Source organism: Xiphias gladius, chromosome 22, assembly GCF_016859285.1.
Source record: "Xiphias gladius isolate SHS-SW01 ecotype Sanya breed wild chromosome 22, ASM1685928v1, whole genome shotgun sequence".
In the NCBI taxonomy this organism is placed as follows: domain Eukaryota; kingdom Metazoa; phylum Chordata; class Actinopteri; order Istiophoriformes; family Xiphiidae; genus Xiphias; species Xiphias gladius.
The window spans coordinates 19,986,079-19,998,845 of record NC_053421.1 but is presented as its reverse complement, the minus strand read 5'-3'; the positions used below and the strand labels follow the sequence as shown (position 1 = coordinate 19,998,845).

The 12,767-nt window shown below is 41.8% G+C and overlaps 1 protein-coding gene across 3 annotated transcripts in view; it reads right to left on the bottom strand.

The window, feature by feature from the left end:
• Nucleotides 1-12,767, bottom strand: part of cicb (capicua transcriptional repressor b) — a 37,972-nt gene that overhangs the window by 22,832 nt on the left and 2,373 nt on the right. For all 3 annotated transcript variants that reach the window (XM_040117463.1, XM_040117464.1, XM_040117465.1), the window contains exon 2: nucleotides 4,551-8,585. In XM_040117463.1, the coding sequence (XP_039973397.1) occupies nucleotides 4,551-8,451 (3,901 nt within the window). In that variant the 5' untranslated portion in view covers nucleotides 8,452-8,585. The remainder of the gene's footprint in view (nucleotides 1-4,550; nucleotides 8,586-12,767) is intronic.

Genomic DNA, 12,767 nt, shown 5'->3' with positions numbered 1-12,767 from the left:
TCGCTACAGTTTTCTGCCTGTTCCTTCAACTGTTTTATTTCACAGGAAGTTACAGGGAAGCTTAAAAAGACATTTAATTTAACTACTCTTTAGCACATCTTAGGTGGGAAAACACATGCACATAGAAAACATACGCAGCCTTCTCTGTAAAGAGTGTGACTGTCAGTTTAGGAGCTTAACGGAGCCAGGGGACTGTTGCCTTATTTTCAAGTGAACTAATAAAAACACATTATATCAATGTGTATGTGTAGGATTATACTGTATGTAACATAGACGGGAGAGGAAGATCTCATCAACTCCTTATTTCTGAATAGTATGAAATTTAATTTAATATCATAGTCTGTCTTCTTACATATTAAATCTATACTCAATTATATAATCTGTAAAGTGTTAGTACTATATTGATTTGCTCAAATATCAACTAAGTTGTTCTTTTAATTCACTGCCAGATATTTCACAGAAATTTCATTCGCTCCTGGTGAAAAGAAAGTTCCAACCTGCCCACAGGAACATGCCAAACATTTATTTATTCATCTAATTATTCAGTTGTAGTGTTTTAAAAATAATAATTTAATTTAAAAGCCTGATATATTTCCTAGAGTTTTTCCTATCCTTTTATAGGTGTGATGTGTAATCACTGATGAGTCGGTAACCCACGTAGGAGAATTTCAATAGTCTGGGGTTCAGTGAAGATTTTTAGTTTCTACCCTCAGATGAACAGAAATCTGACTGACATCAAATGTGCGTACTTTTTGGCATTAACATGATCAAATTTATACTGACACTGAATTTGAAATCTAAATAATATTTATTACAATTTATAATCACAAAGATACACATATTTATCATGCAATTGTACTTCAAGATCGAGAAGTGTCAGCAGTATTTCTGCAGAGGGTTTATGTACCAATTCATTTTGGTTTTTTAAAATGCTCCCAGTGACTCCAGAGAGTAAAAAGTAAAGTATGCTTTTATAATAATATAGTCTGACACAAACTATATTTAAGGTCATTTGAAAAACACTAAATTACTAAATTATCATTTGTTCATTTCTCACGAGCTGATAAGGAAACACTAACACCTACACAAACTTGCAAATCACAAACATGCCAAATGTGATTGCACGCACACACACAAGCACAGTGTTTTCTACTTTCCCTCGTATTTCATACTCTCCTACAACCGTATGCAAAAGCTCACACACCCTTTTCAACTCTACAGAAAACAGCCACATGTGCTCCTCATGCAAAGTTCTTCAAAATAAACGCATACACACACAGGCAAGCGTAAGTGCTCTCACACAAAGAGATGCTATTCATTCATTCGGCGTCCTTTCAGCTGCAAAAAAAAAAGGGGGTCTGAGGAGGGACCGTACACTCAAAATGACAGCGCTCCCTTTCCTGTCCACTTCTCTGTCACACTCATGAAAGTCTGCATAGTGATAAATACAAAAACACTGAAAGCTGGTGAAGTGAATTACACTAACTGATACTATATGTCCATATATCACAGAATTGAAAAGTAGCCTCTTATTTTCAGCTGATCATGAATAATGATCTCTCTCACACACACACACTATAGTACGGCATATTCCCACACAGGAGCTTGAGAATGGAATACTTCACACACCCACACAATAGACTGAAACTTACAAAATATATCTTACATGGACATGCACACACACACACACACACACACACACACACACACACACACACACATTTCAAATCAACCCACCTCGGTAATACTGGCGAAGAATGCAGCACACAACTTGTTTCACTATATCTTTGCATGAGTCACTAACAAACAAACAAACACCTGAACACACACACAGCAAGAGTCAGCGGAAATAGTTGGTCACTAGGGTCATGAAGTCACACACGCACACACACACAAACACACACAAACACAAAAACACACGCACATGCGCGCACACGCACACACACACACTTATAATAAGCATTTTGGACAGAGTTTTTCAAGAAATAAATTAATTAAAGATGTACACAAAACTTGTTTTTGAATTCTCCTCATTCCCTACTTCTATGTCTTTTTTATAAACAATGCTGCCTTCTCTATGGCATTCCTCATTCTTCATTCTGTTTCTGATCTAATCCCCATTTTTTTCTTTCTCTCTAGCACACAAAACAAGTTGGTGGAAACAGTCCACAACTGGCCTACATACTGTAAATCTAGCTCACACATCCCATAACCATTTTTGCTTTCGTTTTTAAATGTTAATTTCTTGTGTAGCACTGATTCAAAGCAGCTAGTCTCTGACAACACTTATTCCTCTTCACGTCTCCGTTATTTTCTTTTTTCTACAGAAAGCTCATTTTTTCTTATCGAACTTCCCCTTTCCTATCTATTAGAAATCCATACGTCTTTCTATGTAGTGTAGGTATGATTGCTACCACTCAGCCACGAAGTTTCTGGCTATAATGACTTGGGATATAAGAGGGACTCTCCAATATCGATAAAAACTAATCCTGTATAACGTACAATCTGATCCCTATAGAAAACACAAAAAACACCAAAGCATGCATGCCCATGCATACATTTTCTCTTTTGTAATTTCTCCATCTCTCTTACACACTCTAAGTCACAAACACACACATGGAAACACTGACATAATTTTGCATCCAACTAATGTGTCCCTTTTCCCTTTGCATGTAAAATCCAAAACAACAACAAATTAATTATTACTTTGGTAATTTTGTCTTTCTAATAATAAAGTTTGGCGCTTAAATATTGTATGATATGTGACATAAAATAGCCCTCTTCCAAAAATCATCAGATAAACCAAGCTCTCTTTGCTCTGAGTTACCGGGATGGACAGCAGGGATTATTATCACCTTAATGTGCGCTGACTACTGAATTTTAGTGATTGTTTTGTCATCAGTAGTGATTCCAACAAGACCAGTCCTGACCTGGTCAATCACAGGAGTCTGTTCCAGAGCTTAGGGGGGGGTCACATGACCAGCTTTAGCATTTAGTTTACAAGCAGACATGGGGATGGTGGACAGACGATTAGAGGAAGCCATATGGGACAACAGCATGTTGGCTAACAGTTCTTTCACTGGGCATCAACACACACAGGTTGGGGCATGTTCATGTGACTGTAACCTTCTATTACACTGTGGGTGTTATCTGTTCTCAGACAAGTCATTATGGAAAATTAAAAAAAAACAACAACATTATAGAGCAGTTTAATACTTTTTTTGTTAAAAACAACCATGATGGTTGAATGAATAATTGTTTAGCTTAATTATATTTATTTGATGAATGAAATACAACACAGTATATTAAGGGCTGGCTGGTATTTAATGATAAGAAAAATATATAAAGATAGAAACAAATCACTTAGCAAGGTCATTTTCTATTTACTATTTTATTTAACTGGAAAATGTCATTTTAATACTAAACCTTCAATACAACTCCCTCTCTTTCTCGATCTGTGTGCGTGTATGTATGCATGTGTGTGTGTGTGTGTGTGTGTGTGTGTGTGTGTGTGTGTGTGTGTGTACAAAATAAAAAGAGAAACTTGTAAAGCCACATTTCTAGTCTTCTCATTATTTTAATACTTACGTCAGTTGCAATAGCTTCAACTGAATTCACTATAATGAATAGAATTTTTCTTCTGTCTCTCCGATACTTTTCTCAAGACGCAACTGCACTACCACTGCATTGCCATCGTACTGCAAATGCTGGCTAACCTTCTAGTTCAAGGCCAGTAAACAGAGTTTCATCTGTCCATTCTGAGCTGACACTGTGTGTATCACTGCAACCCAAACAGCCAACAAAAAAGATGTCCTTTCAATAAGTAAGTTATGGGATGATTCTAATGACAATTAAATTTAGTGAGTATACCCTATGGATAATGTATAATTAAAAATTACAATCAATCTAAAATACATTTATTACACAGACAAAAAACAGAGCACCCCTAACCCTCTATTCCACACTACTGGCGATGATGCAAATAAATCCCTCCTTTGAGGTCAAATGGGGATTCAATAAAAAAATCAAATAGAGGGCACATTTTCCCCCTCATTTTTCATTTGTAAATATAGAGCTGGACTTTGATATTTCATATAGGAATAAAGTTTGACTTGAGTGATATTTCAAAAACAATATATTAACAGTATAAAGAATGCTATAAACAGAGAGTCTACATTCTGAGAATTTTGTGTAATTATTTTTCATTTTTAAATAGATACACTATACTGAATAATGCATTTTTCAGCACATCGTCCTGTAATAATAATCTATTACCATCTATAATTTTTTGTAATTAACAAAATGCATTTCCTTTTAAGATTTTTGTTTTTTTTTCATACTTTTATTATGACTGAACAGCAACTGGAGAATTTTTGAAGGTACATAGAATATACTATTTAATATGCTTATTCCACATAGGTCCTGTTTTACACTATTCTTGAAATAAATGCAGTCCAATTTATAAATTGCAACTAAATTTTCTCCTCATTCCTTCAAAGTCACTGACCTCAAATACAAAATGTACCCACATGCATTGGAGCAATCCTCACCTGTGCCAGGGCGTCCCATGATGATGTCCTTTCGTGGGACGGGGTGAAGGCTTTCCGCTGGCAGGATCAAGGGCAACAGTGCAGTGGGAGAAGGGTGACAGGGAACTGGCTGCTGGACCTCACCCCCAAACCCTGTCCCCCTGTTCTCCTCTTTTTCCCCAGAGCTGTCTGTGCTACTTGGAGCGGGAGCTGTAAGTGTTGTGCTGACAGTAACTGACAGGGCCTGCAGGGGGGTGGCAGGGGTGTCAGGGGTGGGCAGGGAGGAAGGTGTCGGGGACACAAGCACCAGAGTTTGGGCTGGGCTTCGCAAAAGGACGGTGCCGTTGGGTACTGTGGCTGTAGCAGCGTTAATGGGGACAGGAATTTGGAGGCCAGAAATTGGCTGAGGGGTAAGGGGTGTTAGGCCGATGTCTTTAGATGAAGTGTTAGCTAACCCTCCTTCGTTTCCACCTCCTCCCCCTCTTCCCAAGGGACATTCTGTAAATTTTGCCAGTGGGACTTCAGGATTCCTCACAATGACAGGGGAGTCCCGCAGGGCCTGTTGGGATACAGGGACCACACGACGAGGCCCTCCATCGGGAGTGAGAGGAGAAGGAGGAGTTAGAGACACCAGCAGAGGAGGAGGGGAAACAGCAGTGGAGGACGGGGGCCTACTCGAGGAGGGGGTGGTCACTCCTCTTGGTCGGGAGAAGGTGGGAGTGTGTGTGCGGGAATGTGAGGCTGGTGTTTGTGGAGACAGCACCCTGAAAGAGTTGAGGTCCCCCTGGTCCAGCTCTGTCTTGGGAGTGTAATCGTGGTGGTGTGAGGGAAGGGGTGGTGGAGGGAGTGCATCTGGCTTTCGTTTGCTGGGGCTCATGGGGACTGTAAACGTCAGGTTGCTGTGGAAGGAGGGCTGGATGCCTGAAGTGTGTCTCTCCCTTTCTGCTACTCCAGCTGAGGCTGTTACTTTACTGCCCCCTCCCCCTCCTCCCCCTGTACCACTGGGCTGCCTGTGCCTCCGGTGTTGCAGAACTGGGGAGGCAGTAATCGGGGAGAAGTTGGCCGGCCTGAAGCCGAACAGTGGGGAGGGTGAGGGAGAGGGGGCAGGGGAGAAGGGCGACTGGTTAGAGATGGGAGAAAAGGAAGGGGTGCCAGAGCGGGAGCTCCCTAATGATACAAGCATGGTGGCGGCCTCACACTCATCAAAGTCAAAGCGTGAAGACAGGTCATGGGGGAGGAGGGAGGGTAGGACCAGGCGGGGTCTCGAGTCTCCTCTGCTACTGGTCTCACTGCTCTCTCTTGATGTGTCATCCCACTCGAACTCACTACTGGCTCTGCCTCGCAGGTCAGAGGGGGTGACTGTCCCTGAGCTGCTGCCTCCTCCTCCCCTCTCTCCCCCTGCTGCCTCCATCTCTTTGGTCCTCATGGATAAATGTCTAGAGCAGTATCCTCGACGCTGAGACTCCTTCATGCAGCCCTCCCTAGAGCACAGCCTTCTCCACTGCTTACCATTGAACTTCTTGCGGATACCATTAGGGGTGCACACCACATCGCCCTTCTTGTATTTTTGCTGAGCCAATGAGAGGGGAGTCCTTGAGCGAGAGGAGGTAGAGGAGGACCCCCCACAGGAAGCGGGAGTAGGGGTCTGGGTGGGAGTGGTTTTGGATGGAGGTAGGTTTTGCGTGGTGTTGTTCAATTCAGACCCCAGTAAGGCCGGGGAAGGGGTTAGCTGAGGACTAACTAGTGTGGAGAGGACTGGGGTTCCCAGACCCCCTACTACAGAGAGGTGGGGGGAGGAAGGAGGGTAGACACTGGACTTCGAGGTGATGTTTCTCTGCTGAGAGGTCCCAACATTTGGCTTGGGACCAACCGTAAGGCCCATGTTAAAACGAGATACCTCAACGTCTTCTTCTGGGGTGTTTGGCTGTTTCTGTCTTTCTCTGTCAGAGTAGTTAACTCCGCAGCTATGAACTGTGCTGGCTACTGCACTAGAAGTCACAGTGGAGGAGTGGGGGGGTGGATAAACTTTTCCATAGGGATGACCTCCTGAAACCCCTTCATGTGCAAAACCATGGCCCAACCTTGTTACCCCTCCCAGCACCCCCATTCCAATACTCAACTGGCACACTTCCCTCTCTACCTCCATCTCCTCCCTCCGCTCCCTCTCTTCCCTTTCCCTCTCCCGTTCTCTCTCCTTTGCCCTCCCACCATCCAAATGTGGGACTTCCCAGGGAGGGGTGAGCAGTCTCAGGCTTTGTCGGGACACCCACACAGCTTGACCTTTAACTGTCCTTTTGTCTTTCTCCTCTGCCACCCATCCATCACCCAGAGTCTCCCTGTCCTCACTCAGGAGCACCTGGTAAGGAAATGAGACACCAGGGTGGGGGTCCACCTGAATGACAATCCCCTCTCTGTGCAGCAGAGGACCTCCCTCCTCGCCACCAAAGGGCACACACACTCCGGTCCCAACAGCCACAGGTACCATACCAGGTGGGGGGGCATCCAAAATTAACTCCACAGTGCTGTTGGCCCCTGATGACGATGTCATCATGGTTCCACCATGGAAAGGGTATTTAACAAGGGTCTCCTCTCCTTGGAGCTGGACTTCAACAGTACCTCCACTCACCCTACGCACCACCCCTGGTCTGAACACAGGTGACAGGGGGTATGAGGCTCTCTCCGTAACCCCTCTGTCCCCTGCAGCCCCAACCCCACTCTCCATTTTACTTGTTATCTGGCGAGCCAGGACTCTCTGGTTCTTCATGCCTTTGGCCAGAGCTTCAGCTAGCCCCTCTGAGAGACTGGTTTCTTCAGGGTGGGAGTTATGGAGGGGATGAGGGATGTGGGAGTTTTTGTGATGAAGGCTTGGTCCTGTTGCCTCCATCACATCCAGGTCAGCTGAGTGCTCACTAGCTGTATCAGTAGAAGAGGAGCGCACTGAGTTCGGGGTCCCGTCCGACTCATTTTCACCTGCTTGGGACTCTTTTTCCTGGGAGTCTGCTGTCCTGAGGGCCCTATTTTCCATGGAAACAAAATGGTTTTCTTCTGTAGCTTTACTATCCACAGTTAGCACTGATGGCTGATTACCTGAGCAATTATTACTTCTACTATTACTGCTATTAATAAAAGTACTATTGTTCCCAGTACTACTGTTACTACTGTTGTTAATACCACTCATGTTATTAGTCATTTTGTTCATACCAATTGTATTGTTATTGTTAGTACTACTATTGATGCTTACATTTATGCTTTTATTAATGCTATTATTAATACTCTTACTAGCCTTGAAATTATTATCAGGCATATTCACATTATCACTAATTTTGCTGTTAATATTGCAGAAACTGTTGTGTGTGAGTGCAGGGTTGGAGGTAGGAATGGTAGTCAGGGCACTTGCGTTGTTAGCAAAGTGCTCATACGTATATTTCTTCTTGGGGACACGAGCCTTAAATGTGGCTGTTTTCCTACTAGAGACTGAGCCTAAACTGGGACTGTGATTGGTGGCTAGAGGAGGTGTGGCTGTGGAGAGTGGCGCTGGGGCAGAGGTAGGAAATGCTACAGTATCAGTGGACATAGAACTATTTCCATTCGTGCCCAATATCGTCTCTTTTTCTGTCTTTTCTTCTGATTTTCTTCCATCTTTCCCAACTGGCTCCACAGGTTTCCTCGACTCAGAAGACTCCTCCCTTGTGGGTCTATTGCTGTTTGTGATTGGTTCTTCATTAGAGTTGGTGGCTGTGGGTGGACTCTGTTTGCGCGTGGAGGGAGTGTTGGGTGTGTGCTGTGTGGTTTTGATGAGTGTCTCCCTCTTGACTCTTTTGGGGTCTTTCTCTTGGAGGGGCTGAGAGCCTCCTCTCCTTCTCCCCCCTCTGCCTCTTGTTAACGGTGGAGAACGCCCTCTGTGTTTCTTTATTGGTCTCATCTTTTGTTCACTGTTCACAAAGTGCTGCAGATTGTATGGCGCTCCTCTTTTTTTCACTTCTAAGGCACTCCTTTTATTTTTTTTGTCTTTCTCAGCTCTTTCTTCTAACCTTTTTCTGTCCTCCGTATTGCAGTCTGGAAAGGAAGAGGGAGACGCAGAAGACAGGTGGTCATTTATTATCTTCATAATCAAAAATTGCTGCGAATAAAAATGACGTCATACCTTGAAGCATGCTACTCTGCACTGGCTATTACATTGGCTCAATACCTGACTTATGCTCTCATTCACGCTCCATGTCTGCCTGATCTACTACAATGTGCATGCAAGTGTGTCTGTGAGTGCTTATCTATAAATGCAAGTTTGTATACTCGAAACATAAAATCTTAATTCCAATATTAGTTATCCACCATTTTAAAACCTGACCTCCAACATTTTTAAAAATTACTGCTCCATGAAAATAAAGGACATGATTGTATTTTCTTAAAAAAAAAAGAAAAACAGCATTCCTGTTCAGATTACAGTTAGTTCAAAATTAACAACGAATAAAGGGTGAATAAACAGCTGTTTATGTTTTTATTATTATGAAATATCGGTTTACTTCCCAGGTAATCCTGGTTAAGCATGTCTGAGATTGAGGTTTAATGTAGCTAACCTAGTGTGAGTATGTCATTCATATAGTAGGTTAGTTTACTTAAAAATAAAGGGTCAGCAAAAAACAACCGTATAAAATGACAAGAGAAAGAAAGAAAGAAAGAGAGAAAGAAACGTAAACATTCAAGGTCACTCACTTCAATTCACGTCTTACAGTCTGCCTTTAATGAGGCCTAAATCTCATTAAATGCATGCAGAGACAAAAATGTTTTTCTTTTATCTCTCTATGTAATACACACACAACCGTACACACAAACACACACACACTTGAGTTTAATTCTGTAGGTCGCCTGATCTCTCCACTGTACTCCCTCCAGCTACTTCGACATGCGACAGGGTAGCTTTCTCATGCTATGCATAATAGACTTGATACTTCATGTTCAACTTGGAATCACAACAACACTTCCATCAGGAGGAAAAGGGCTGGCAGGGGCCTGGGTGAGGTCAGCCTACAACATAAGTGAAAGAGAGAGAGAAAGAGAGTGAGTGAGAGAGGTAGGATTATGCGGCTGTTTGGCTGTTTGTTCAAATAGGCTGTTCTTGTTTAGTCACTGGGAATTTCCACAGTCATTCTAGCACTCACTTGCCCTCTCTCACTCTCTCTCGATGTCTCAGTCTTTCCCAGTCCTTTTTTTTCAGTGTCTCACTGACACACACACACACACACACACACACACACACACACACACACACACACACACACACACACACACACACACACACACACACACACACACACACTTCTACAAAAAGACAATATTATTGGAATAATGTGCCATGGTAAGATACGCCCAAAATGAGAGAAATTAAAAGGCTGCCACAGGATCAGGCACACTCACTGATGCAAGATTACAGGCTAAATGTAGTCACACACAAACACACACTCATACACACACTTGTGCATATGTGCAACCCTCGATTAAGCTCAGCAACTCACGAACATATGCAAAGGCCTGCATTCCTACAAATACAGATAAGAAAACATGGAAAAATTCATACAGTATACATACTCTCACTTCATGTCCTAGGCACTGGAAAAGTTCCTCACACACATAAGGTGACCTTACTGTTAACTGATTGTTTGCCGTAACAACCAATCCACAACAACAATAAACCAGCATCACGCCATTTCCTGCAGTACAGAAAAACACCTCTTCCTGGTCCTGAATGACTAATAAACAACCCAAGTCATTCACACACACTCATCTCTGACTTTCCATTTTGACCTCTGCCCTTACAAAATATTTACTGTATAAACAGACAAACTGGCTTTTATTTTCATTACTGAATCTCCATTTCATTACTCCTTATTTTAAGTTATTTCTTATGATTGTTACTGACTGGTAATGAGCAATATTTATTTTCTTACCACTACAAACTAAATGATCATTTCCATTGTAAATTCTACCCACACCAACACTGACTATGATACTGATGTCTTGTATTTCATTAGCAACATATTTCATAGTAACACTGCAATACCACCACGTGTGTAGTTTCATATGTGGACCTCACCCACTGTACTGTAACTGTGATGCTTCCTGCAGATGCAGACATTTGAAAAGCATTGCTCTATTGATACCTGTGCCTATTTATTACGAGCTGTCTGCAACTGAAGAAAATAATTTACTTCATCTTACATGTATGAAAATTAATCATACAAATGTTTCAGACATTTCTGATCTTTTCTAAAGCAGTTTGATCTTTGAAAGCTTCCCAGTGAAATGAGTCACATAATCAGCCTAAAATATTGGGCATAATTCTGATATTAGTGTTAATAAGAAAATATATTTTGAAACAAATATACCACACAGTAGACCATATACCATACTGTAGATTGCACAACAAAAACATAAATAAAGAGAATATAAAGTGAAATACCTCATGCAGTACAATCACTCTCTAATTACAGTAGATCTTTGTAAGTTACGTGTGTTAATTGTCCATTCCAGAAAAAGCAAAAAAAGAAAGAAAATTGACTGAAGGAATGTACATCCTACCAGTACCATGCCAAGTACCCCTTCATTAGTGTAGACACTGAGGCCTTGACTGGGAGGGAAGGTCCTGTAGCGTTACTGTAGTGCACTGGAAAAGACAGGAAGGAGTCAGGGCCACTTGGCTGACTGACTGGTTGACTGAATGACTCTTAAGGATCTGATCTTACCATAGAAAAATGCGTTTGGTCATGCTCGTGGCCTCCCAAAATGCTCAACACTCTGGCTGATAAGCCAGCGGCAGGCATTTGTGTGTATTCTTGTCTGTAACTTTGAAGGTACTGGACAGCACAACAGACTGTGTGCACAAGATGTCGATAACAGAGGGGTTTCAGAATTAGACACTGACCTATCTTTATTTTCAGAACTGAGTTATGGTGATACTCAGAATTCAATTGTGTAAAACATTTTAACTCCTCAACCATGTGTATCCATTTGTGACTCCATCCTAAAAAACACATGTGTACAAGCAAATAATCTTATCCAAAGGATTTTATTTGAAATTCCAGACAAAATACCAAGGTTGCCAAACACACCAGATATGTTATACTAAATTACAGGGAAAAGTATAGGAATTTATGCATGAAGCATCTGTAATTGCAGTGCTGCCATATAATAAATGGCATAGAATTTTAACATTTCACATAGTGCTAATGTGAGTCCATAATTTTTCCCTAAAAAATCAGAAGCATTACACAGTGTGTGCTCAACAGACATCCCCTAAATTTAATATAACTGCAGACCTTTAACTCTTAGTGTTTGTTAGCTACAATCCAAGATGCCAAGAGCAAGCTTAAATGAAGTTGTTAATCAAAAATTAGGGACTAAAAAAGGTAATTGTTGAAAAATCCTAATTGTCCTCCAGGCAAATCCAGACGAAGCAGAGAGGAACTCAGTCATAATTCTGGTAATTCAGAACGTCTACACCTTCAAGCATTAGAGTACGTTAAGAGCAAGATATTTGCTGGTCTGGTCTAAAGCTACTGAAAATTCTGAAGAGACAGATAATCGACAGCTATCGTCTCCATGGCATTGGACTGAACTCTAAAATCATCTAAAAAGATGATGTTTCACCCAATAAACAAACAGGAGCCCACAACTAACCCCCCTCCACAGCATAACAACATCAAACTTTAAACACACACTAAATGCTCTCCTCAGAATTTACAGCGTAGTCATGCATACACTGTTAAAATCTCCCTTGGACCTATATATTGTCTCACACTCACACATTCATTGTGCCATATAAACAGTCACACACACACACACTCTGGTCCATATAAGTTTTGCATTTCTGTAAACAGAAACATAAAAATGACTTTTATCATTCTTAAATTTTGAGATTAAAAATATACATTTTCATGCAAAGAACATCTTGCTGGTGATTTCTTAGCAGGTTAGACAAGGGTGCATGTATGCGCACACACACACACGCACAGTCATGAACGCAGAATGGTCATTCATAAGGAAATCTCATCTCAATGTCAACACTACAAGAAGAAGAAGTTGTACAGTATTTATTAGTGGAATGTACAACCCTACTAAACCACCACCGTGATGCCAGTTTATTCAGTCAGTCGTAGGGAATTCAGCCTATGCCCCACCGCAACATGGCACAGGATGTGTGTGTGCGTGTGTGCGTGTGTGTGTGTGCGTGTGAGAGGGTGACGT